This window comes from Delphinapterus leucas, chromosome 6 (assembly GCF_059928025.1).
Source record: "Delphinapterus leucas isolate spDelLeu-1000000601 "Yukka" chromosome 6, BTC_Dleu_Yukka2, whole genome shotgun sequence".
Lineage (NCBI taxonomy): Eukaryota > Metazoa > Chordata > Mammalia > Artiodactyla > Monodontidae > Delphinapterus > Delphinapterus leucas.
Genome location: NC_143134.1, coordinates 111,789,063 through 111,815,958, shown reverse-complemented (window position 1 = coordinate 111,815,958; position 26,896 = coordinate 111,789,063). Strand labels below are relative to the sequence as shown.

General features: G+C 47.7%; 2 protein-coding genes across 5 annotated transcripts in view; one reads left to right on the top strand and one right to left on the bottom strand.

Moving 5' to 3' along the window:
- Positions 1–7,601, top strand: part of STOM (stomatin) — a 28,129-nt gene extending 20,528 nt beyond the window's left edge. Inside the window, exon 7 of the mRNA XM_022578850.2 lies at positions 5,556–7,601. Coding sequence (XP_022434558.1) covers positions 5,556–5,750 — 195 coding nt within the window. The 3' untranslated portion in view covers positions 5,751–7,601. The remainder of the gene's footprint in view (positions 1–5,555) is intronic.
- Positions 7,602–14,020: 6,419 nt separating this feature from the next.
- The window catches only part of GSN (gelsolin), a 56,571-nt gene continuing 43,695 nt past the window's right edge, over positions 14,021–26,896 (bottom strand). For all 4 annotated transcript variants that reach the window (XM_022578854.2, XM_022578851.2, XM_022578852.2 and 1 more), the window contains 10 exons: positions 26,582–26,670; positions 26,197–26,412; positions 24,232–24,365; positions 20,914–21,004; positions 18,860–19,030; positions 18,076–18,250; positions 16,871–16,995; positions 16,550–16,627; positions 15,019–15,079; positions 14,021–14,428 (listed from right to left, as the gene is read on the bottom strand). In XM_022578854.2, coding sequence (XP_022434562.1) covers positions 14,259–14,428; positions 15,019–15,079; positions 16,550–16,627; positions 16,871–16,995; positions 18,076–18,250; positions 18,860–19,030; positions 20,914–21,004; positions 24,232–24,365; positions 26,197–26,412; positions 26,582–26,670 — 1,310 coding nt within the window. In that variant the 3' untranslated portion in view covers positions 14,021–14,258. The remainder of the gene's footprint in view (positions 14,429–15,018; positions 15,080–16,549; positions 16,628–16,870; positions 16,996–18,075; positions 18,251–18,859; positions 19,031–20,913; positions 21,005–24,231; positions 24,366–26,196; positions 26,413–26,581; positions 26,671–26,896) is intronic.

The following is a 26,896-nucleotide window of genomic DNA, read 5'->3' as shown; positions in this document are numbered from 1 at the left end:
AGATGATAGTGCATAAGGGATATCTCACCACACCCAAGGGTAGGAAGTAGAGTCAAGCCTCACCAGAATTGGAGCCAGAGACCAGAAAGCAGCCTCAGGGGAGGCAGGCATTCCATATCCTGGGCCACGTCTCGCTGCAGACAGCTGGAGGGGGAGAATGTCTGACTCCCAAGTGCACGTCTCCCCAGTTGAACGCTGAAGGAGACACACCAGCCCCGATTCCAAATTCACAGCAGAGTGATTCTTTTCAGTCCAGCTTCACTCAAAGATCCTAATAAGGTCCCACAGCCCCTTACCTATGAATGGGTGGAGGAAGAGGGATAGTTTTCATAGGAGTGGTTGCTGTGGATGTGACAGATCTCCCAGGATACCAGGAGCGAACCAATTTGTTGCCATTAGAAAACAGTAGTAACTGGTGATAATTGGCTAACCACAGAACCCTGCCCTTCTGTTAGGATGCCCTGTAAGCCACGGATTGGTCACTGTAATTTTTTAGCCAGCACCAAATAGAATAGTAGTTCATTTGACACACTGCATCCAGAATTTTCTACTAACCAGGATTTTTAGATTTGCCTGATGTGTTCATTGATGCTTGTGATAACACTACAACACCCTCAAGTACTTTCTCTCCAAACCATCATATTTTATTTAGAAGATTAAATTACATTTGTGTTAATGATATTAAATATGCCCCACTATAATTTAGTTATTTGGAAGATTAGGAATCGCTTTTACCTAGAATATGTCATTAACCAAAAGCCCCATTTCCAAACCATATTGAATAATAGAATTTATCATACATAGAATACGTAGAGTTTCGGAGCCTGAAGGGTCCTTAGGGATTATCTTCTGAAGGTGACAAATACCTGGCCCAGAGGCTGCCACTCCACCCTCAGGCTCCCAGGCCAGTAATTAACCACAGCACCGTTTTCCCCTGAGCTTGACTTGACCTTAGAACCGTGCTGAAACACTCCAGGTGACAACCTGCAACTGCTTGGAATTGGCCCTAAACATGAAACTTATTTGCCATCTCACTCTTTAGATGAAAACGTCAAAGCCCAGAAAAGTTATGTGTTTCCCTGAAAAGCACACAGTTGATTAGTGACCATGGAGATTAGAATTTCTTCTGCTCCCCACTGCCTCCTCTGGGACTTTCCAGGATGGACCGAGTCTCTTCTACCAGCATTCTCACCAGTTAAGAAAGAGAGCTCCTGACTTCCCTTTCTAACAATAAGAAGAGATAAAGGAAGCTGGTTAGAATTCTGAATTACTGTGCTCTCACTTGGGTGAGGCTGTCTTTAAGGGTGCGGTTAACACGCAGAATCACAAGGAGTCTCATCCTTCCATGAGGTACAGTAGCCCCGCAACAGCCATAAGGCCCTGTACTCAAGTTCTCAGGGAAATAGGGGTCACCATTTCTTCAACAAATAAATTGCAGAGGAAAAGGGTGGGAGAGTCTATAGATGAAGAGACTTCAGAGAAAAATTCCTCAAGTTAATTGGCCCTCAGGGAAATGCAAATGCAAGTCACAAGCAGATGCCACGCTAACCATCCACCAGAATGGCTTAAAAAAAGAAAAAAGGAAGCAAAAGATGCAAGTGTGGGCGAGGGAGGAGGTTTTGTTGGTGAGAATATAGCTCGGTACAGCCGCTCTGGAAAACTGTCTGTCTGTATCTGCGAGGAATGCACATATTTGTTTACCAAAGGGCACATGCTGGAGTGTTCACTCCAGTACTCCAGCAGCACTTTGTAATTACCCCCGACTGGCAACTACCCACATATCCATTGCTGGCTGGATGGATAAATAAACATGGTTGATTCATACGAAGGTGTACTGCACAGCGAAGAGAATGAACATTTAAGTGCTCACAAGCGTAATTGTGAGAGGAAAGGCCACAAAAGAGGACAGATTATCCTGAACGTGTTATGATACGTTAGGGGGACCTCTTTTTAAAGTTTTCGGTCCAACTCTTAATGACTGGAAATGGAATGTCTTCCGTGCTTGCAAATTCTCCCTTATTTCCTTTTTCACGGTTCTCAGAAAAGTGCCTGGCATGTGCTTTCGGGCTCCTATCTCTGGGGCTACTCATCTAATAATTGAGAGGGTGGGGTGCAAGAATGCAGGTCACCTTTCTTGGCGCTTCCCTCAGAGCAGCCCCCCTAGGCCACAGGAGACAGCAGGACGGCCCACGTACCTGAAAGTGCCAGCTTTCGACACGACGGTCTGTAAAGATGAAGTGCCGATTGACAGGGGACTACTGCACTTTTTGCAGAAGGCGCACACACCCATGGGTAGCTTGCGTTGCTTCCTAACATCCTACCCACAGTGCCCGCTTGGCCTGTATTAGACACGGCCTGTGGTATTGTGTTCACCTCTTGGGCAGCTCACTCAGAGCAGCTTTTCTATTAACAAAATGTGAGACAGCCGGGTGGGTCTGGCTTCCCAGCCAAGAGATGGTATATTGATTGGTAGTGGGAGATGAGCTATCTTTGCAGTTGGTCCATGTCCAGACAGAAAAAAGGACCTAACTGGGCATCTGAGATGACATGGAAAGAAAATCAGAGCCTGCCATTCTCGTGGCAGGGTCGGCTTGTGCGTTCTCTCCAGTGTTTGCCTGGGAGGACAGTTCCCGGAGTCCCTTTCAGTATGGCTGGCACTGGCCCCTTCTCACACATCTAGTAGGGCATAATGGTTTGCCTTGATAAATTTAGGTTTTTATCCTCTAATCTGGGTTCCATCTCCCAGTAAGTATCCCCTGTCTCACCGAATGCACCGCAATCCGGGAACCTGGACTCAGCCTCTGTGCCCCTCTGGTCCCGTCCCAGTCTGCCCCACACTGTTGAGTCTCCCTCCTGAGCAGCGCCCCAGTCTGTTTCCTCCTCCATCCCCACTGCCGGTGACTGGCACCAAATCACTCTGAAAGCTCTCCCTCTCGGTCTTTTCTCTTACTGATTCTCAGACATCTGTCGGAGTGTTTGCTCAAACTACATCTGATGAGGGTTCCCATCGCCTCCGGGATGAAGACGAACACCCGAGCTTGTGCTGCCCTTCCTACCCCGCCCCATTCCCCCCCCCCCGCCCACCTTCCCAGCTTGTCCCATTCGTCTCCCACCTTCCCTTCTGCCCCGTTCACCCCCCACCTTCCCACCTTGTCCCATTCGTCTCCCACCTTCCCCTCTGCCCCGTTCACCCCCCACCTTCCCACCTTGCCTGATTCACCCCCTACCTTCCCTTCTTCCCCACAGTGCTCATCCCCTTACAGGGTCCTGGAATACACCAGCTCTTTTGCACCTCAGTACCTTTTCATGTGTTCTGCCTGCAATATTCTTTCTCATCTTAATCCAGACAGCAAGGCTTACGTCCTGTAATGTTCAGCTTCTTCTGTAACCTCACCACTTCACCTTCTGCAAAAATTGCTTTCCTCTCTGTGCAGGCATTTGTACATGTCTCTGTCAGCATTTGTCACACTGGAATGAAATGATCTGCTTCCAGTCTGTCTCCCCTACTTGGCCAGGAGCTGAGGGAGGCGGGGGAGTCCCCCTCTATCCCTAGCCCCTCACAGGGCTTGACACCTGGGAGGCCCCCAACGTTTACTGTATACGTGAATGAAATTGTACTGGTCGTAAGACCATTGCTTTCAATTCTGATATTCACAGCAGTGTTAAGAACCATTAATATTTTGAGATCCCTGTGAGAACAACCTAACTACCCTTTTAGTCTTGAGGATTATGGTATGTTTACACCTCTTCTCCTAGGATTACGAATTAGAAGTAACTGCCTTGATTTGGCTTCTGAATCTTTTAGGAATTAGGGTATAAGTGGATCCAAAAATTAGGTCTTGACTTGGCGCTTGCCCTTCCTACATAATTAGCCTCCGTTTATACACTCAACATATAATAGACTTTCTCTGTCTTCCTCACAATGGTCCCATGAGGTAGGTGCTATCCCATTTTAAGAATAAGAAACTGAGGCTCAGAATGTTAAATACAGTAAGTCCCCTACATGCGAACCTTCAAGTTACGTACCTTCCAGTTGCAAACTTTCAAAGATGCAAACGTGCGTTAGTGCGTGTCCAGCCACATAAGTTAGTTCACGTGTCTGGGTTACGTTGTCGTGTGCGTGCATCCTCTACAAGTGGTTGTGCTTCTGTGTACTTTACAGGACTGTATAGAGTACAGGAGTACAGTATCTTTATTTCAAGCCCAGGATGTCTGGAAGCAAGTGTAGAAGCAGCGGTATATAGCCAATTGTGTTAGTTGGGTACCTAGGCTAACTTTGTTGGACTTACGAACAAATTGGACTTACGAACGTGCTCTCAGAGCGGAACTCGTTCGTTTGTGGGGGACTTACTGTAACCTTTCTGAGGACATTCAGCTAGGAAGGGTTAGGTTTGCAATTTGAGCTTAAGACCATCCAGACTCCAACGCCCCTGCCGTCCCCACCACTCCAGTGATCTTCAAACTTTTTGCTCGTGTAACCCCTCAAAGAATTTAGAAAAACTCTACGTCCCATCTCACATTTTAAATAGACATGTACAATTTTTCATTTTGAATGTATATACTTGTCAAGCATAAAGTCCTGGCATGTTTTAAAAATTGACATTTTGAAATGAAACTGTTAACATCATTCTTTTAAATGTATCCAGTGAAATTTCGATAACGTAATGATTTCATCCTCTGTTTTATAGAATGATGAAAGAATAAGTTCTTTTAGCAATTAGGAATTTTTCATTTTTTCTTTTTCTCCTTGAACTTTTATTTCCATTCCACCTCCCCCACAGAGTCTTTTCCTAATATAATGTATTTTGTCATGAATTATTTTCTCACCCTTCTGGAACACATTTAGTATATAAGTTAAAATATTTTTAAAATTTCTCTGACTACAAGCAAGGGTCTCAATGAGATGAATGAGGAATGAATCCATGTCTTTGTAGATGGTTGTTACTTATTGCAAGAATAAGACAATATTCAGCATCAATTCTACTTTTCATTTTTATAGGTATAAGGAGTAAGAAACCTTATTTATATAAATAAGTAGATGGAATTGGAAGTTTTTTTTTAAGTAACTTTATACAATTCTTAGCACTCCCTCTGAATTTACGTGCTAAAAAATCCTACAGTGATCTTTCATCAAAAAATACTTTTAATTATCCATCCGCTTGCAGTACAATAAGGTCCTCTTCCCTTTCTTTGAAATCAAAGAATTGGAAATCCATCTGACTTGCAAAAGGCTTTGTATACAGTCACTGGGGTCATTCACTTTCTCAGCCCCTACACAGTATTCTGAATTGTCCCCTTGTTTGGTGCCCTAGAAATGGGAGAAAGGCAATAAATAGTAAAAGAGAATGTCTTGCCCTCAGGCACATATTCAGGCAAATCAGTTACAGGAAAAAGAACATACAGGAACTGAGTCTGGAAATTGATTTCCTTAGAATTATTCTGGCTGACTCTCAGGAAGGCTTTGTGTACCACCTGAGCTAGACGTACCCCGGTTTGAACTGCTCAACACCCGCCCGTGTTCTCTGGTTTGACTTCTCCTTGCCACTGTTCTGTAGGTCATTGCAGCTGAGGGAGAAATGAATGCATCCAGGGCTCTGAAAGAAGCCTCCATGGTCATCACCGAATCTCCTGCTGCCCTTCAGCTCCGGTACCTTCAGACACTGACCACCATTGCTGCTGAGAAAAACTCGACAATCGTCTTCCCTCTGCCCATAGATATGCTGCAAGGCATCATGGGGGCAAAACAGTGAGCCATGTAGGCCGATGCAGAGATGAGCTCTTCCCTCCTAAGGATGAAGTGGGGACCAAACCAGCCTCTAACCCATAAGGAGGGAATAGGGTGGGAACCTTGACTTTCCTCCCTCCGTTCCTTTTTCCATATGTTGAGTGTGATGTTCTTAGAACGTGTAGTGCTCCTAGCCACAGACGAAGGTTGTTAGCTTGTAAATAGTACGTGAGAGTGATGATTTATGTAAGATAATCTCTCACTCTAAAATACTTCAGAGTTCGTATTTTTAGATTGTTATGCGATAGGTTACGTCCATCTTCTTTCGCATCTCATTGAGTCATTCTGTGCCCTCTGTCGGCAGCCGGGCCAAAGGAGGGAGGCAGGCTATCACCCCAGCCCGACACCCTGGCCGGACAAATGTTTTGCATTTGTGACCTCGGGCTACAACCAGCTTCTCTGGGCCACATGTGCCTTACTTCCGGGGAGTCTCAGCTAAGGAAATTTCCCTAACATCAGTTTACCTTCTAAACTCAAACTGCCCCACCCACACCCCCGATGCTGCAAAATACTCCTTACTTAAGGGTAGACATGTCCTTGCCAGTACCTGTTAGCACTGGAGAAAAAGGGGAAGACCAAGGAAAATGATGACCCTAACCCTTGAAAGACTTCTAAATCCATTGCTGTAGACGTCCTTTGAAAATAACGTGGGTGGTTTGTTTTTTTAACTTCTTTGAGCCCCTTTATGAGTAAATGATTCCTCTGTGGTCTTTCAAACCAGCTAAATACTTGTCACAAAAGTGCTTTTTTTTTCTCACTTTTGCCTATTTTTGTATATCAGGTTCTAAATAGTTTTGATTTTTTTAAATAAAATTTTCTCTAAGTTCTATAAGCCATTGTTTATATACCCATTTGAATAGCTTAAGGGACTAATACTTTAAAAAATATATCTTCAGAAAACCATTATATTTTACTGTCTGCATGCTATCGACTCGTGTACACTGTGAGCTATCTTGGCTACCATTCATTAAGTAGTAGAAGGAATTCATAGTCTCTCGGGCACACAATATCCAAGGAGCTTGGGAAGATGCTCTCAAGCTTAGCATATCTATATAGGTATAGGTCCTTTTTATTTCCCTGGTGATTTTTCTTTTCTGTCGTATGTGGTGATGCTGAAGGAGGAAGTGGTCAGCCCTTCTGAACCACCACTGCTGTAATATTAAGAAGCATCTTCCATTTCACAAATGCCTGTGAAGCCAAGTAGCCTGGAAAGCTGCCTGGTGACATTTGTACCACTTCCTCTTTGAAGTTCTGAGTTCACCTAGAAAAGTCTAAGAATAGCAGCTTCCTTACCCAAAGCTGCCCTTCATATCTGTCCTTAGCTAGGTCACTCTGTCAAATCCCAGCCTACGAGAGTCCCCTCCCGACAGCCCATTTCTAAGGTTATTTTACAAAACCTTGAACCACCGTGGATCCAGGTGCCTGGTTGAGTTCATTAGATATACAATATACAGAGCATTCTGGCTCGGAACTCAAGCTGCATTTATATTTTGAATTTTTAAATAATGATTTTGTCTCTTTTGTGAGGTGGCTCACCCTCGACCACTGAGGACCAGGAGACAACCACATATCCTGGCTGAAAATCTCTTGTCAGACTTAGAGGTTCAGTGCTTTCCGTTCCTTGAGTCTATCTCCAGATACCAAACAACCTTCGCTCTTCTGCCTTGTGGATTCATAGTCCAAAAGGTTGGAATTAAATTGCCTGGGAGGGAGGAGGCATAGAAGGAGCTCTAGGATGACAGTGTTAGTACGAGAGTTTTTTCCAGGTGGCCTCCCTTTCCAATGCTGTACATAATAAACTGTGCACTTTTACTAATTTTCTTTGGGTGAGAGTTTTCTTTGAGTCTGGTTCTGCCTGCGTTTCGTGTATGTGGATTTCATTTTTCAGAAGCGGCACATCAGTTCCTCCAGTCCTGGACTAGCCGCTTTGGCTTCCGTGTGCTTTTCCTGGGCCAGAGGAGGAGGAGAGGCCGTGGTCCATCTGCCGTCTCTCATGTCTTGGCTCCCTCTGGTGTACCTGCCTGCAGTTTCCCTGGGGAGTTTGAGATCGCTGAATCCTTGGCTGGGCTCATTTCCCTTTGCCTTAATCCAAACAGGACAGGACCTCACTTCTTACCGTCACCCAGCTAATCACACTGGCATACCCCCTACTTAAAAAGAGAAATAGGGCTTCCCTGGTGGCGCAGTGGTTGAGAGTCAGCCTGCCGATGCGGGGGACACGGGTTCGTGGCCCGGTCCGGGAGGATGCCACGTGCCGCGGAGCAGCTGGGCCCGTGAGCCATGGCCGCTGCGCCTGCGCGTCCGGAGCCTGTGCTCCGCAACGGGAGGGGCCCCAGCAGTGAGAGGCCCGCGTACCGCAAAAAATAAATAAATAAAAGAGAAATAAATGATATAAAACTAATGGGTGTTACCTGCCACATCCAACCTTCAAAGAACCATCTTGAACTAATGGCTACCGCTTGTGGAGTACTAGGTACCTGGCCCTGTGCTTGAATACGTATACATACATTCTATCATTTCATCTTCAAAACAACTTGATGAGGGACTTCCCTGGCGGTCCAGTGATTAAGGCTTTGTCTTCCAATGCAAGGGGTGCAGATTCATTCCCTGGTCAGGGAGCTAAGAGCACATACCTTGGGGCCAAAAACCAAAACGTAAAACAGAAGCAATATTGTAACAAATTCAATAAAGACTTTAAAAATGGTCCACATCAAAAAAAAACTTTAAAAAAAAAAAAAAGGACTTCCCGGGTAGCACAGTGGTTAAGAATCCACCTGCCAATGCCAGGGACACGGGTTCGAGCCCTGGTCCGGGAAGACCCCACATGCCGCGGAGAAACTAAGCCCGTGCGCCACAGCTACTGAGCCTGTGCTCTAGAGGCCACGAGCCACAACTACTGAGCCCACATGCCACAACTACTGAAGCCCACGCGCCTAGAGCCTGTCCTCCGCAACAAGAGAAACCATCGTGATGAGAAGCCCGCACACCGCAACAAAGAGTAGCCCCCGCTCGCCACAACTAGAGAAAGCCCACGCGCAGCAACAAAGACCCAATGCAGCCAAATAAATAAATAAAAATGTTTATAAAAGAAAAAAACAGCTTGATGAGACATATTTTTAGCCATTTTATCGATGAGGACCCTGGGGCTCAAAGGTTAAAAGTTACCCAAAGTCACATGGGTAGTGAGGAGCTGACTCGGTATTTGAACGTGGATCTAACTCCAAAGACTCCTAAGTTGTCTGAATGTATCCTGGTGAGGCAGTGCCTGCCTCCTCCACTTTCATATACACACCACCACCCACAGCCTTTTTATATGTAGATCACTTTTCAAGACTGTCAAGGTTCATTTGACTCGTGAAACTTTGCATTCATACCCAAGCAGGCCTTAAACTCTAGTTTTGGACCATCAGATCTAGGCTTCGGTCCAAATGAAGTAAGTAGATCGGGTGTTGGCAACCACAACATTGTTAGAACACACTGGCCTGAGTGGGAGGAAACCAGGGTTCCATGGATCTTTGAAGTTTCCTGACCTTTTAAACTTTATTATCTCTGTGAGCTTCACCACGCTGGGCTTCACAAGGTTACTAGCTAGTAAATGGTGAACCACCTGTTTCCAAACTTCTTTTTAGCAGCAACCCCCTTTTTTCTTTTTCCAAAGGAAACTATAAAGTAAAAGATTTAAAATGCCTCTTATCAGGATAAATTCTTAAGTTCACATTTATAACATTTACTTAATGTCAATCGATGAGGCTGTTTTGAAAAAAATTAATATTAATCAGAGTTACAAAAGGCAATTACAGCCTTAAATTAGGCTCTACATTCAATTTCAAGTGTCTGTGATATTTGTTACCACTTTAAAAACGGAATTTGAATCAAACATTTGTAAAATCACTGAAGCACCTCATAGAATTCTACAGATCCCAGTTTTTTGTTTTTGTTTTTTTAAAATAAATTTATTTATTTATTTTTGGCTGTGTTGGGTCTTTGTTTCTGTGTGAGGGCTTTCTCTAGTTGCGGCGAGCAGGGGCCACTCTTCATCGCGGTGCGCGGGCCTCTCACTGTCGCGGCCTCTCTTGTTGCGGAGCACAGGCTCCAGACACGCAGGCTCAGTAGTTGTGGCTCACGGGCCTAGTTGCTCCACGGCATGTGGGATCTTCCCAGACCAGGGCTCGAACCCGCGTCCCCTGCATTGGCAGGCAGACGCTCAACCACTGCACCACCAGATCCCAATTTAAAAAAATCACTGCTCTTAATGCTTTTCCCACTACACCCTTGGACGTGTAAGGTGACCTCAGGTCATGCTCCTTTCTGAGCCTCATTTTCCTCACCTGTAAAATAAGAAGTTGAGTTCCACCTGTTTGGGTCTCAGACCTTTAGAGAAACTGTTGGAAGTATAAGCACAAATTTGTGCACAACTTTAAGAGATGCACTGACCCCACCACCATGGCTGTCCAAAGACTCGAGAACCTTTGGACTAGATAGATGATCTTTAAGATCTTTCCTAATTTCAGCAGCTCTGGGCTCAGATCAGGCTGAGATTTGCCTAAAGGAGTCACACTTGCGAATAGGATGCAGCCCTTTTCAATCCACCCTATAGCCAGAGTTCGTTGACAAAGGAAATTGAAACAACTAACAGATTTCAGGAAGCTCTAGAAACTTAGTAACCATAATGGAGGCTGGGAATCTTCCCACAAAGATTCTGAAAACAAAAAACAAAACAAAACAAAAAAACAGGCTGGAAATTAAGCCCTCTGAAAATTACTAGACGTCATGAAACTGTGAGGAACCATTACCGTTCATTATTATTTTTAGCATCTGACTCCAAAAAAGTCTCCCACAAAATGGCTGTCTACCCAGTGTCCATTTACCCCCTTCCTCCTTCCTAGGAACCATGACTTTAGGTTTCTCCCCGTTAGAGCTCTTATCTCAGGGGAAGAGGAATCCAATCCCAGCTCCTGTCATGAATTTAACTGGCCTATTATTGATAATTCTATCCCCCAGCCCATGATTTGGTCAGGAATGGTCATGTAACCCCATAGGGGCTCTTGAGATCTGAGGAGAGGTTCTCTATGGACTGCGGGATAGTTCCGCCTCCCTTTTCTGGGAGAACTTCTCGAAACAATCCTTTATCTTTTCCTTTGGGCGTTGCCATGCACGGGTGTGACAGACAGGACGCCTACAGGTATTTCACTACCAGATCGGGAGGGGCGGAGCCAAGAGAATCAACAAGAAACCCAGACAGACCCAATGGGTTTAGTCAACCAAGATGGCCCCCGAAACTCTGCACTACCATTTATGAGAGCATATAAGTGTGCTTATGGTTTAATTTGATTTGAGTTGGTTTTCCACTTCTTACAGCCAAAAATATCCTATCTGATCCACAGTGTAGTGGGTCTTTACCTCCATGGTTATGTACTAAGTCCTGCTGTGGACTAGGCTCTTTGGTTTTACCAAATAATAACATTTTTACCATTTTTGAGCATTTACTATGTGCCAGGCATTGTATTAAGCATAATCTCATAAAAGTCTCCGTTGGGTAGGCTCTGTTCTTATTCCCATTTTGCAGCTAAGGAAGCTACAAAGAATTGAAGTAAGATTACACTGCTGGTTAGTGGTGTAGCTAGAATTTGAACCCAGGTCTGACTTCAAAGCCCCACTTTCAGCCCCTATATTGTACCACCTCCAGTTAGGTACTATATGAATACAATATTACCATTTTGCAGGTGGGGAAGCTGAGGCTCACAGAAATTTTCTGTCCTATCCCTAGTGCCTTGCACACGGCCTGGCATAAATATATATCTGTTGAACTGAATTGCCCAAGATAGGATTCAGGATCCAAGCCCAGACCAACCTCTTTCCAAGAGACGCCCCCTGGGCACCTGTCATGGCATTTCACAATGACTTCTCCATTGTAGACGATGGAATCCAACGTCTCTCAAAAACCGTTAGGAAGAGAAAAATATATGGTTGAAGTGATAGTGTTCCTGACTCATTATTTTGTCTTTGAGAGAAAAAAATATGGAGTCCAAGCAACTCCATTGCCTCAGACAACTTCCTTTCTCAGAGTAGGCAGACCTCTCTCTCTGAAGCTACAGACACCAATAAACCGAAATTGGCCAATAAACTGCCTTGAATGCCAATAACTGGAAATGAAGAATGCATGGCAGGTTCACCTGCCTTTGACCTTCCACAGCGAGCTGGCTCTGTCTAGACAAGCCTCCACCTTCCTCTAGTGAAGGCCCTACAAGCTCTAGGTGGTAAAGGCTGCCTTTGTTCCAGAACTTTGCGTTTGTCAAGTTGATAGCTTTGACCATGAAAGTGGCCCTTTGGAGTAGAGGTAGGCATTACAAGATCTAGTTCAAACCCCTCAGCGTGGCATTTGAGGCCCTCTGTGAACTCTCTGCTTTCCCACCTTCTGCTCCAGCCCCCTGGGCTGCAGTCTGTCCCTGAGTACAACATTCTCCCTCAGAGCTCCATCTTTGTATAGCTCCATACCCTGCCTGAGATGACCTGACTCCCGACCATTCCATGTTTCACCTGGAAAATTCCTTCCCCACTACTCCCGTCACTTCTGCGATGAATCAGACTCTATTGAGGTAGGGCCCCTAGGGAATTTACGGTTTTAAAAACTCCCTGGGCAATTAGGGTGATCAGCCAGCTTTGGAAACAGCAGTGTAAACACACACACACCCATCCCACCACATAAACCCTCACACTGGTTTCTGTTCTTCCACGGTCCTATGAACGAGTTTTCCCTCTGTAAGTTGATGGGGATGGGTGGGGGAGAGGCATAGAACAAAAAAGGGGAAAACGCGGAGGGAAAAGATCAGAGGATAGAGGGGAGGGAAGGGGATCTGTCTCCCAGCAGTTTCTTGGACTGGTTTGGGATCTCCATGGAGAAAAGGTTTAGAGACATAAGTTCATGGAGACATCTAAGAGGAACTTCGTGACAAACGGAGCATCAGCGAAGAGTCAGGGTCTGGGGGACCAAGTGGGGCACAGAGGAAGTCCCTCTTCCACACCCCAAAGGCTGCAAATTTCAGGAGCATCCAGGAGCACCTCGTGTCAGCAGAAACACTCGTGGGAACCAGAGGAAGCGAGGAAGATGCAGGCAGATGTTACAGGGTGTGGTACCTTGCCCACGTTCTCCTACAGGGAATGTAAGTGACTCAGGGGTCCAGCTGCTGGCTTTGAACTCCTACTGACAGTGTTCCAAGGCCAGGCCTCCCAATGACTGAGTGTAGTGAGGAGATAAGACACATCCCACCCCTGGGAGACCTTCACATCCTTCGTTGGCTGATTTGACTTGGGCTCCAGAACATTTTAAATCAAACAAATATTTGTACACCAAGGTTCACAGCAGCATTATTCACAATAGCCAAAAGGTGGAAATGACCTGAGTGTCCATCCATGGATGAATGGATAAATAAAATGTGGCATATACACACAATGGAATATTATTCAGCCACAAAAAGGAATGTAATTTTTACACGTGCTGTAAAATGTATGAATTTTGAAAACATTATGCTCAGTGAAATAAGGCAGACAGAGGACAAATGCATGATTCCACTTATACGAGGTACCTAGAATAGGCAAATTCATGAAGACAGAAAGTGGAATAAAGGTTGCCAGGGGCAGAGGGGAGGGAGGAATAGGAGTTATTGTTTAATGGGCACAGAGTTTATGTTGGAGATTATGAAAAAGGTTTGGATATAGACAGTGGGGACGGCTACATAACATTGTAAATGTACTTAGTGCCACTGAATTGTACATTTGCAAATGGTCAAAGTGATAAAATACTATGTTATGTATAGTTTACTGCAATAAAAAATAATAACAAAAATGGGACCCTACATTAAATTTTTTTTTTTTTTTACTTTGGCTCAAGGACTCCCCAAAAGCTTTGCTGAAGCTTGCTGGACTGCACGGCCATCTAAGATGCATCCACCCAACCCCTCTTCCTCCCTCCTTCACTTGGGGTCAGACTTGCATCTCAGTCTGATGGCTCTCCAGCCTCCTGGTTCCCTCCCAATTTCCTTCCACATAAGCATTTTACCCCTAGTACAATCTATACCCCTTTCACCTCACTGCTTCTCAGCGCACCATGATTCACACACGAGGTGAATGAAACTCACTCACTGGTTCACAGGTACAAGCCATGCCTCCCCCTTCCCCTTCCCCGACTCGGGCCCTTCTCAGAACAATGACTAGGACAAATGAGCCACAGCAGGGTAACACACTTCAAAAAGCTTTTTATTGAATTCAATTATTTCCAAAAGCACAAATACTTGAGACAATTTTGCAAGCACCCTGAATTTTTGCAGGGCTGTTTTTGGCTACTGTAAAAAAGCAAACAAACAAACAAAACAACCACCACACACACACACACCAGAGTGGCCCTGCTCGCTGTAAGGTCTCCTTGCGGGATGGACAGTTCTGAAAGGCACTGACCAGTAACAGGGTGGGGCCTTCCTCAGGCAGCCAGCTCAGCTAGGACCCTGTCCAAGGGATCCATAGACCAATAGTTGTCATCCCAGCCAAGGAACCAGCCCACGAAGGAGGGAGGCTCAAAGCCTTGCTTCACCATGGTGATAGGGGTCCGCCTATCACGATTAGCTGGGTCTGTCTCGATGTACCGCTTAGCTGCAGACACATAGGCAGGAGAAGAATCCTTAGGGTCTCCCTCGCCAAGGAGACATGGTTCCCTGCCTAAGATGGTTTTTGGTCCCACTGTCCCCAAGGCCCAACCCCGCACTGGACACCACCATCCCTTAAAGGCAATGACACCCACATGACTCCTCCACCGCCCTGCCCAGGAACATGGGAAGGAACGGGGGTCACAGTTTAACCTCCAGCTTCACGAAGCTTATGTCATTTTTCTCTAGCCATTCCCTACTGGAAGATATCAAAGAACCAGCTTTTGGGTTTCCAGCTCCCAAATCAGATCTGCTCAGCTACCAGGGACCTGCTTTCCCACATCTAAATCCTGACAAGTTTGGTCCTTGGGCATTCTGGGAATCTGAAGCAGCTCCTAGCTGCTGCTTCCTTTTGGTGGGACCTAAGGCTTCTGCAGAAAGTGAGCTGTTCTTTCACCACCCCAGGGAGGGCTCACCGGGGGCTGACCACGGATGCGAAAGTCCCCGCCTCCACTGTCACAAACGCCCAGACCCGCAGAGGAAGCTGCTTCCACCCCACCGCATGACACAGACCCACAGGCACCCTTGGGTCCTCACCAGAGGTCAAGGCTTCTGTCTTTTCCTCTTCTTGAGAATCCTTTCCAACCCAGACAAAGACCTGGAAGAGAGGCGCGAGATGAAATGGCGTGAGACGTGCTGACTCTACGCGCTCCTGGGGGAAGCGCGGCAGGTTCCAGGTGTGGACCGGACACCCCCTCCGCTGACAGAGCCCGCGGACCGGGATTCCAAGGATTTGGAACAGAGACGGCAAACTGGTGACCTCCAACCTGCTCTGTAGGCCCACCACTCTCCGGGGGGTGGTCTGCTTTTAGACAAACTGAGTGACTAGCGGATTACATTCAATCCAGACTTCCAACTTCCCTTCCAAACGGGGAGGATCTGGCAGCCTCACCCGCACGTGAATGACGAAGCTGAGTAGCAGCTGCCCCTCTCAATGGGAAGTTCCAGTTTGCCTCAGACTCCACCATGCCTTCGTGTCTCCCCAGCTCAGCCTGCTTCACTCACTAACAGGTACCGTCAGCCACTGAGGTTGAGACCCCTCTCTAGCAGTTCAGGAATGATCCCCTTCCGGGCATTTACTCGTTCAACAAATGAGCAGCCTAACATATGCTCACTGGTTTCTTCACCCAACGAATATGCATTAAGAGTCTGCTATGTGCCAGTCTCCGTGTGTCTGAGCCAACATGGTCTAAGGCTTGGAATAAAAACAACTCACCACCACTACCACCATCTTGAATCCTATGACAAGCTTGTTACACCAAAAAACCTATCCAGCTGATTTTTATGTATCATTTATTTTGATGTGTATCTAAAATATAGAGCATGTCATTGATAAGATGGTATCAGACAATAAAATGCCAGACTTCCTTGCCCTCACTTATTTACAAATGTGTTCCCTACTGCAATACATCGGCCCCTCAACACCAGGTATTGTGACTGTACCGCTCATCACAGGACTCCCAGCATCACAGCATTTTGCCTGGAAGACAGTGGTGCTTCATAAATGTTGGCTGAGTGAGTGAATAAACAGATGAACGTACATATTAAGTAGTAAATGGAACAAAGTTGCCAGCAGCTGAACGGCTAAACTGCAAACCTTTTGGTACTGATCTTCCAACTGGGGAGCCCAAGAAACAGCCCTGCGGGTCGAGGGGAGTCTTACACCTGCATGGCTGCTATCTCTAACCCTGACAACTCTGGGAGAAGCCAGCTTGATAGGAGGGGTTATGGACTGCCACCCCCCAAGAGAATGCAAGCCCTGTGGGGACAGGGAAATGTTTACTTCTAGGTGACACCCCGGACAGTTTATGCCTGCATGTGACATGCTGCAAAGTTCAACTTTCTTTACCAACAGATTTAAAGGAAGAGTTCAGGCTCCCCTAAGGCCTTGGAAATAACTCTGGTCGTCTGATTTGCATTTACATGGTGCTTTGCAGTTGGCAAGGAGATTTTATCTACCTCTCATCTGTTTGGATTATGCAAGGTAGGTACCACCATGCCCATTCTGCAGATGAGAAAATGGAGGCTCAGAAAGGGAAAGTGACTTGCAGCACCGTGCTTCACCCACCTGGTCCCAGATGTCCAGAAGCATGACGTCGTCGGTGGCCAGGTCTTCCTGCATGAGCTCGCCAGGGACCTCTTCGATCTAGGAAGGAATGGAAGAGGTTAATAACAGCACACCAGCAAGCCGCTTTCCCCCCCGGTAGGCCTGCTCTATCTGCCCCCTTGAGTGAGATGCAGAGCTGGCTCCAATCTGCATGGGTCTATGCTGGTCTGTCAGAAGGGTACACTCCCTGCCCCTGCTGTGGCTGCAACAGCTCCGCTCCCTGGAACACACCTCCCAAGGGGCAAGCAGAGGGAGCGCCCTCCGCCCTCCGCTGGGACTCACCACAAAACGTCCGATCTTGTTGGAGCAGGCGAAGAGGCGAGGAGGGTGGGCATCCATCTTCTTGTCCTTCAGCCGTGGGGACGTGCGGTAGGCGGCCTTCCCACCCAGGGCCTCCCAGAAGCTGTCTGTGAGGGGAGGCCACACCAGTTACCAACTGACCCCACCATCCCCCCTCCAGCACTTCTCTTTAGACCCTGGGACAAACCCTGCCCTAGCACAACCAACTGCTCTCAATCCCCAGCCTGCATCTTAAAATCCCAGGGCGCCAAAGAAGGAAGGGGCCTGAGGGATTCGACGGTGATGAAACGGAGGCCCAGAGAGGGAAGACTTGGCAGTGGACACACAGCCAGGACTACTTCTTGTTTGAGACTGACGACAGCACCGCGGGATGGGGATAATTATCCCCGCTCAACATATGAGGCAGCTGAGGCTCAGAGAGGTTAAGCAACTCACCCAACATCACACAGCTAGTATGCTGTAAAGCCACCTTACCTGACGCCACGTATCATTTCCACTATACCTGCTCTGTCCACATGTGCTATTTAAATTTAATTGCATTTTCCCACCAGTCACATTTAAATATTCATTAGCCTAAACATGTGACTAGTGGCCACCAAATTGGACCTGGCAGACATAGAGCATGTCCATTCTCTCAGAAGGTTCCAGTGGACTGTACGGCTCTAGACAGAGCTACTCTTCCCCATTTCTGCTAAGCATCAAGCAGGAGGGATTGGGCTGAAAAGTAAGAACGGAAAGACCTAGGGTTGGCATAACAAAGGTGTTCCTGACCCATGCTCTGGAAACAGAGCAGGCTTGTGGCATTGTGACCCCTTTTCCAGCTGACTTCCCCACCTGCCCCAGCCCACACTGAGCTCTCCTTTCTCTAACTCCTGGATGCCTCCCTCTCACTGACCATAGCCCTCATTTTCATCTAACTCACTTTTTTTTTTTTTTGGCAGCGCTGTGGCATGCAGGATCTTAGTTCCCCGACCAGGAATTGAACCCGTGCCCCTGTGGCGAAAGCGCAGAGTCCTAACCACTGGACCGCCAGGGAATTCCCTAACTCACTTTTATTAACGCACATTAGGGGACAGGTGCTCAGGAGAGGGGGGAGGATATAGAAACCCCCAAGCAGACAGAAGGGAGGGAAACGTAACAGCTGCATCCCCAGAAGCAGCAGAGGCCCCTCCGCCCGTTGCTCCTACCTGGCTCGCTGCCTTCTGCCACTTGCACAGGTTGGGCCCGAAGCACCTGGAGCAGCTCCTGGGCCCCGGTCTTCTCTGCCTCGCTAGCTCCTGTACCCACCCACAGGTAGGCGGCTGAGGGGGTTTTCAGGACAAAGGCATCGTTGGAGTTCAGCACGCCAGCCTTGGGGATCACCTGGGAGGGCAGTCCTCGATTAATCAGGAACCAGATAAAATGTCCTCAGCCCCCTCCTCGTAGCCCAGGAGACACTGCAGCAGGACCAGCTCTCAGGTGAGGGCTTGGAAGAGCACACGCCCCATCAGAGCTGAGGACACAGACTTTGGGCACTGAGGGCCTTAGCTGACTCCCATGAGTCATTAGTGCACTGTGGCTAGCCAAGGAGATTCTAGAAATCTGGGCTGCATTAACAGAAGTTGGGCACCCAGAACAAAGAAGGTGATGGTCCCATTCTCTAGGCTGCTCAATAGATATGCACCTTCCACCATGAGAGGGAGAGCAGCCAACTGGAATGTAATGAAGAACAATGTCCAGATTGTGAAGAATGGACTGCCTGTGAGGTAGTGAGCTGCCCGTTATGGAAGGTATGCAAGGGGCAATGGGCATTTCTTGAAACAAGGGGAAATCTAAGACATACAATCTTGCTGCCAGGGCAGGAAGGTACAAAAAGCTGCTTCTTAACCCCTCAGCCAAACCCACCCAATCCCGTGCCCGGAGATCTCCCTATCAAGCCTGGGAGGTTTCAGAGAGGCCAATCCTGCCTGGGGTCCAGGGCCTGGGTATTACCTCAACAGCTCGGGTGGCTCCAGAACTGCTGGCCCGGACCTGGAAGAGGCGGGTACTGGCAGGAGCTGTCTGTCCACCCTCGCGGGAGGTGCCACCCCTGTAGATGATCATGGGTTTCCCGCCAAACAGGCTCATGAGGTGAGCAGGCTCCTTGCCTTGGACCACACGGCTCTGGGAGGGAGACAGGAGAGCAAGTCAGGGAAGGGGGTGGGAACGTCAGTCCTGTACGACACCAGGCTCACCGCCACCCCCTGCAGCCAGCACAGCCTGGGCTCACCCCTCAAATAAGGCCGTCACACTTGGGTCTGTGCACGGGTGGTGCGTGACCCTACAGCACACAGGGGCTGGCAGGGGAACAGGAGTTCCAGGAAGGCCGGACACAGCACTATTGCCTGAGGCCCCCGGGCACTGCCTCGGCCACTCCCCTCCCACGAGGCCCTGCCTTGTTGAGCCTGAGTCTAGTCCAAGAACCAAGAGAGCCCACGTTTGCAAATACTCCCTTAAACGGAAGCACAGGGACTGTTCGTGCACTTTCTTCCAGGATGGTGATGTCAGCCTCAGGCATGAAAGCTGGCAGAGTGGTGAGAATAGAGCCTTCCAGATCTGGAGAGACCCCTCCTGCACAGCCAGTGCACCCCACACGCAGACTGCAGTCAAGGGCTCAGTGGTGGGAGGGAGAGGGCAAGGAGGTCTAAGATATATCACATCTGCTTCTGCCCTGTGTGCCCATTTCATTTCGGATCCCAGTTGTGACCCTGGCTAGCTAAATCTAGAAGACAATCGCACGTGTGGGTCGGGGGTATTGTAGTCACTTCCCAACGTGGGCCACCACTGCTGGGTCAGAGCTCAGATCCAAGCTCCGCCCTGACAGCGAGAATTCAGGCACGGGCCTCAACCTCTCAGTTTCTTCCTCTGTGAAATGGGCCCAAGAATGCTACTCCTAAGGCTGATGCTGGGATGAGCTGAGGCAGTAATCATCCCACTGAGCGCCCGGCACCCAGCCTCCAGGACCCAGAGGATCCCACTGTCGTGGTCAAAGTTCAGGGCACCAACCCCGAATCTGAATCCAGAGCCCTGCTCACTCCAAGGGTAGGATAGAGAAAGGAGGATTCTGTCTCCTTCTCCCATGTCTCCCCCACCTGCTGCCCTCCAGGGCCCAACACTGTAGCCAGAGCAACCTTTTAAACCCATGAATCCCTTCACATTACATTTACCATGTTAGCAATGTCCCCTTGTTCTCAGGGTCAAGGTCAACATCCTCACAGTGGCTTCTGGGTGGTCTGGTCCCTCTGATCATCTCCCCAGGCTCCTATCGTGGCACCCTCCCCTCGCTTTAATAACCAGTGCCCCCTCCCACCTCAGGACCTTTACATGTACCCTTCCCCCTACCTGGAATATGCCTGGCTAACTCCTACTCAACCATTGGGTCCCAGCTGAAAAATCCCTCCCTGGATGGGGGCCCTGTCTAATCCAATTAGCTCCTACTTGGGATGTATGTGTCCTTACACTTAACACACCTGTATAAGGGGTCTATTATGGTCCAAGCATGGCTCTAAATGCTTTACAAATGTTAACTCTTCATCCTCACAGCAATCCTGTGAGATAGGTACTGTTATTAACCCCAGTTTGAGAACACAGAGGCATAGAGAGGCTAAGTGACCTGTCCAAGGCTGCCCAGAGGTGAAGACTAGATTTAAACCCAAGCAGGCTAGCTCCATGTCCATCCTCTGAACTAAACCACCACACTGCCTCTCCTGCTCCTCTGGTGTCTTATCGTTTTCACTCACTGCACACGTCGTTATGTGTGATTGTCCAACCTTTGCCTGCATGTCTGCTGAACATCTTTCTCCCCCCTAGACTGTAAACCACATCACAGCAGCTCAGGGCAGGGCAGGGATGGGATCTGTGTGTTCATGGCTGCAGACGCAGTGTCAGACCCCTGCATAAATGTTCGCTGAAAGGATGGATGGATGAATGGAATGATGGACAGTCAGATAGATGAGTGAACAGATGGACAGGGCCCAGGGTGTGGCCCCGAGGGACAATGGGCTCACCTGGACAGGGGTACCTCCCAGTTCCTCATCCAGCTGGGCAGTCAGGATGGCAGATGCGGCGACCTCATCCTGGGTGGACTGGGCACCCTGCCTGGAAGGGAAGTGATACTCAGCACTGAGGATTGCAAAGAGCCCCGAGTCTCTCCTTTACCCTGGGCCTGAGAAACCCACAAATCCCCAGATTACAGGTAATGAAACTGAGACACAGAGAGGAAAAGGGGTTCTCTCAAAAGCAACCAGTGCCAGGAACCAGACCAACATGCCACATCCCCCAGCTCAGCATCTCACCTCTTAGAGAGATCTGACCACAACCGACAGACTTCCTCATCCTAAATCTGCCCTGCAGGGATACTTACAGTGGGTGGCTTCTGCCCCACCTCTTCCTATTACTGTCTAAATTTCTCACAACCAACACGTGTCATCTGTATAAGCAAACAATCTGACAAATCAACGCGCTGATGCAGCTATTAAGAAAAAAAAAAAAAAAAGGCTTCTCGTGAATTTTGTACCGTGTGTGTATTACCTTGTCCAAAAAAATTTCTTTCAAGCTGCCTTTAAAAGTCTGAGGTTGTCATCGTTAATCATTAGAGAAATGCAAATCAAAACTACAATGAGATATCATCTCACACCAGTCAGAATGGCCAACATCAAAAAATCCACAAACAATAAATGCTGGAGAGGGTGTGGAGAAAAGGGAACCCTCTTGCACTGTTGGTGGGAATGTAAATTGATACAGCCACTATGGAGAACAGTATGGACGTTCCTTAGAAAACTAAAAATAGAACTACCATACGACCCAGCAATCCCACTACTGGGCATATACCCAGAGAAAACCATAATTCAAAAAGAGTCATGTACCACAATGTTCACTGCAGCTCTGTTTACAATAGCCAGGACACGGAAGCAACCTAAGTGTCCCTCATCGGATGAATGGATAAAGAAGATGTGGCACATATACACAATGGAATCAGCCATAAAAAGAAATGAAATTGAGATATTTGTAATGAGGTGGATGGACCTAGAGTCTGTCATACAGAGTGAAGTAAGTCAGAAAGAGAAAAACAAATACCGTATGCTAACACATATATATGGAATCTAAGAAAAAGAAAAAAAAAGGTCATGAAGAACCTAGGGGTAAGATGGGAATAAAGACACAGACCTACTAGAGAATGGACTTGAGGATATGGGGAGGGGGGAGGGTAAGCTGTGACAAAGCGAGAGAGTGGCATGGACATATATACACCACCAAACGTAAGGTAGATAGCTAGTGGGAAGCAGCCGCATAGCACAGGGAGATCAGCTCGGTGCTTTGTGACCGCCTGGAGGGGTGGGATAGGGAGGGTGGGAGGGAGGGAGACGCAAGAGGGAAGAGATATGGGAACATATGTATATGTATAACTGATTCATTTTGTTATAAAGCAGAGACTAACACACCATTGTAAAGCAATTATACTGCAATAAAGATGTTAAAAAAAAAATCTGAGGTTGTCAAATTGAGAGGCATTCTACAGAATAAGACTAGTGCTCTTCCAAAGTATCAAGGTTGTGAAAGAAGAGTAAAGCCTGAGGGCTTCCCTGGTGGCGCAGTGGTTAAGAATCCGCCTGCCAATGCAGGGGACACGGGTTCGAGCCCTGGTCCAGGAAGATCCCACATGCCGCGGAGTAACTAAGCCCGTGCGCCACAACTACTGAAGCCCGCGTGCCACAGCTACTGAAGCCCATGCGCCTAGAGCCCGTGCTCCGCAACAAGAGAAGCCACTGCAACGAGAAGCCCGTGTACCGCAATGAAGAGTAGCCCCCGCTTGTCACAACTAGCGAAAGCCTGCGTGCAGTAACGAAGACCCAATGCAGCCAAAAATAAATAAATAAAATAAATAAATTTATTTAAAAAAAAAAAAGAGTAAAGACTGAGGAACTGTCACAGATTAAAGACATGATTAAATGTCACTAAGGAGACGTGATGACTAAATGGCATGTGAGATCCTGGGTTAGATCTTAGACCAGAAAAAGGATATTAGTGGGAGAATTGGTGAGATTCAAGTAAGGTCTATAGATTAGTAAATAGTATTGCAACAATGTTAATTTCCCGGTTTTGAAACTTGAACTATGGTTAAGACATGATCATAGAGGGAGCTGTGTAATAGGTATATGGGAACTGTCTGTAGTATTTTTGCAACTTTTCAGCAAGTCATTTCAAAATAAAAAGTTTTAAAAAAAAGAAACCCAACCGTCAATCTTCAAAAAGTTTGAGACTGCATATAAGAGAAACGAAATGAAAAAAGAAAAATACTATACTGAGATACCATTTCATAAACTATAAGGTTGACAAACAGCAAAAGTTTGATAACACAGTCCACTGGTGAGGCCATGGGGAAACAGACACTCTCATTTGTTGCGGGTGAGAATGCAAATACTACAAACTCCATCTACGGAAACTGGGTGCTGTCTATCAAAATGACAAGTGCATTTACTGTTTGACCCAGCAATCCCACTTCTGGGAACTTGCTGCAAAGATTTTTCTCTACACATTCAAACTGATGTTTGTTTAAGGTTACTAATCACAGCAATGCTTCTAATAGCAAAAGTCTGGAATCAATCCAAGTACGCAACAGCAGGGAATTTGTTAAATAAACTACAGGATAGCCACGTGATGGAATATTATGCAGCTGTAAAAAGGAGCGAGGAAGTTCTTTATGTACTGACAGAGACTAAGCTCCAGGAAGTATTAAGTGAAAAAAAGCAAAGTGCAGGATAAAATACATAGTTTGCTAGCTTTTGTAAGGAAGGAAAAGAACTAGGAATATAGGGTGAGATTTTCTTATATTTGCATCAAAAATTACTGGAAGAGTATACAAGAAACTAAAGAAAGTGGGCATCCATGGAGGGGTGGGGGTCATAGAGCAAGGTGGGGAGGGACAGAATGGGGACAAGCTTTCTCAATACATGCGTTTTTATTCTGTTTCGATCCTTGACTTGTGAATGTATTATCTATTTTTAAAGAATTAAAAATAATTTTTAATTAGAAAAGGTGGGAGGATGAACAGTACTTAGAGTGGGATTGTGGGAGAGATTTTCTGTTTGTTTGTTTCTCCCTAGTCCCCATGTCTCCTACAATGGACATGTAATGCTTTTATGAGAATAGTTTAAAATTTGTTTAGAGAAAAAAGACAAGAGGTGTTGCCCTGTGGACGAGAGCCTTTCCCAGTGGATGGTGGCTGCCCCGGCTCAGGTCCACACACTCGCAGGCTTCCCTCAGCCCTGTTCACATCCCTCCTTGCTGCCATGCTCGCCCCACAGCACAGGGCCCCAGACCCTCACCAGTTGTAGATGATCTGTCCCTGACGGCCGCCATGACGGTAGTTGTACAGAATGATGTAGCTGTCACCACCGTAGAACTGTCCATACGTGGCGGGGTCCACGGGCACTTTGTTGGAGCCTTCAATTCTCCAGATCTACCAGAGCAAAGCTGGGCTCAGACACAGTGCAGCACCCCCAGTCCCCAACTCAGACCAGTTGAGAAACCACACAGTGGTGGGTAGTGGTTACAAAACACGACCGCACTCGGACTCAGACTAAAGTTAAATAATCTGCCCAAATCACAGAGCCACTAGGATTCAAACCCATGTTTCCTGCTCCGGATCCTTATACTGCACCCCTGCCCCACCCTGTACTTCCTCCTTGTAGAAATCAGCACAGGGACTGGTAGCCGCATGATAGTATACTGGACCTGCATGATAGTATTTGGAAAATGGGTTTAGTGCGTGTTACACAGTGTAACACAGGCTAAGGGTGCAAATCGACGAATGACCTGGATCCAAATCAGGATCCACCCCCTTAGAGGTTGTGCAGCCTTGGACAGCTTGCTTACTGTCTATGAGCCTCAGTATGAGACTAATAAAGGATGTTGGTCTATTCATGAAAGTCTAGCACAGGGCTTGGCACAGGGTAATGGCTCTACAGGTGGCAGCTACTCTTAATTATTAGAACTATTATTATTTTATTATTAATGTTGCCCATCTGTATCATTATTAAGTTGTCTGAATTTTATAGATCACCTGCAGAGGCAGGGCCATCACTAAGTGACCTCAGAATGACACCTGCTGGCAGATCTCTTTGCAGAGCTCTGGTAACACGGTGTCCAAGTGGTCACAAAGCCCTGCAGCGCCACCTGGTGGTGCTGCAAGTCCCGGGAAACAATCTCCAGGCTTTGAAAATTCTCGAAGGTGATGGAGTGGGCTAAGCCTCATTTTACAGGTGAGGAAAGTGAGGTTCAAAAAGGTTAAGTAACTTGCCTGAGGTCACACAGCTGAGCTGCCAGGGCTCTTTCCACACTGCCCTATCCTGATCATTTTCATTGCATCCTCCCCTCCCACTGAAGTAATGAATGAGTGATGAATGAAAAATAATAACACCAATGACAAAAACAATAATAAATAAAAATTAACACTTTTGCTATTTCTATTATGTAGGATGGAATCAGTGTTTGCCTGAAGCAGATTCTACTTCATAAACATCTCTGAATTCCACCCCCCCACACTTCTCCATCTTCACTGTGACCTTCCTGGTCTCAAGGTCATTATCTCTTCCCTAGACTATTATAACCTCCTCATGAGGTCTCTACCGTCATTATCCTGTCTCTAAATTCATTTTCACAGTGAGTTTAGGAAGCACAGAACTGAGCCTGTCACATTTCTGCCTTTAAGAAAAAGAAAAAAAAACGCTCACTAGCACCTAATGGTTACAGGATCAAGTCCACACCCCTGGACATGGAACTCAAGGCCCCTCCTTGAGGATGCCATCAGCACCAGGCTCCCAGGACAGCTCCCTGCCTGGAATACCTGCTCTTCTTCTCTGGCAGCAAACTCCTACTCATACTCTGAGGCCCAACCAAAAGGTCCCCGCCTCTGTGAAGACTGCCCCAACCACCCACCTTCACTTCCCTTCCTGTGTTCCCATAATCCCTGTGCACCTCCCATCTCCCACTGACCACACAGGTCTGAGCAACCAGCTGTGGCTGTGGTCACCTCCCCTCCCAGACCAGGCACTCTTCATGGGCAGGGTGGGGTCTCAGACACTTGGCATGGAGCCTGGAAGACAGTAGGTGCTTAGGGTATGTTGGTTGCAATAATCCAGCAAGACAAAATAATTCCATCCACCAAAAACTGTGGTCAAAATCTCTTAGAGAAACATCTTCAGAGAAGCAGGAGGCAGTGGGTGGGCCAGAGGTGCCAGGGAGGGAGCAAGGAAGGGGCCTGGACACACCCCCCCCAGCCCCCCAGGTACCTGTTTCTGGCCTGTGCCATTGTCATCCATGCCGTGCTGGGCGGCCATTGCAGTGGAGGTGTGCAGGGTGGCGGCGTCGAAGGGCACGCGCTCTATGTTGGCGATGTGGCTGGAGAGATAGGTCAGGCCCAGGCCATCCGTCTGGTCTAGGTCGCGCCAGTTCTTGAAGAACTGTTTGAACAGTGGGGTCTCGCCACCCTCAGGAAGGACGGAGACCTGGAAGGGGAGGGGGGAGAGCAGGACATGCTGGCTTGGGGTCCCCCTGAGGACAGGGGCCACCCAGCAGGGGTCCTCAAGGGAGCCTCAGACACCCAGTCCACACTGAGGTGGGATACCCACCCAAAATGGACCCATTCTCACTGTCCTACCTGGCTCCAAGACTCACCTGGGTCTGCTTGGGGTAGTCCATCTTGGAGATGAAGTCGGAGGCCGTTTTGAGGGCAGCCTTCCTCTCCTCCGTGTTGGCCTGCCTGCCTGTCCGCAAAGGGAGGGTAAGGGGCCGGGGGTCAGTGCTGCGCCCCCGCATCCAATGGTCCAGGGAAAGCAGAAGGCCAACCTCCCTCCCTCCTCTTCCTAGACTGTGGACAGCCAAGGCCAGAGAACTCAGAGCTGATCACACCATGAGCTCTCGGGGGGCCAGCTGGGGGTCCTGCCTGATGATGGCAAGCACACCGACTACTGTGGCCCATTTACTGAGCTC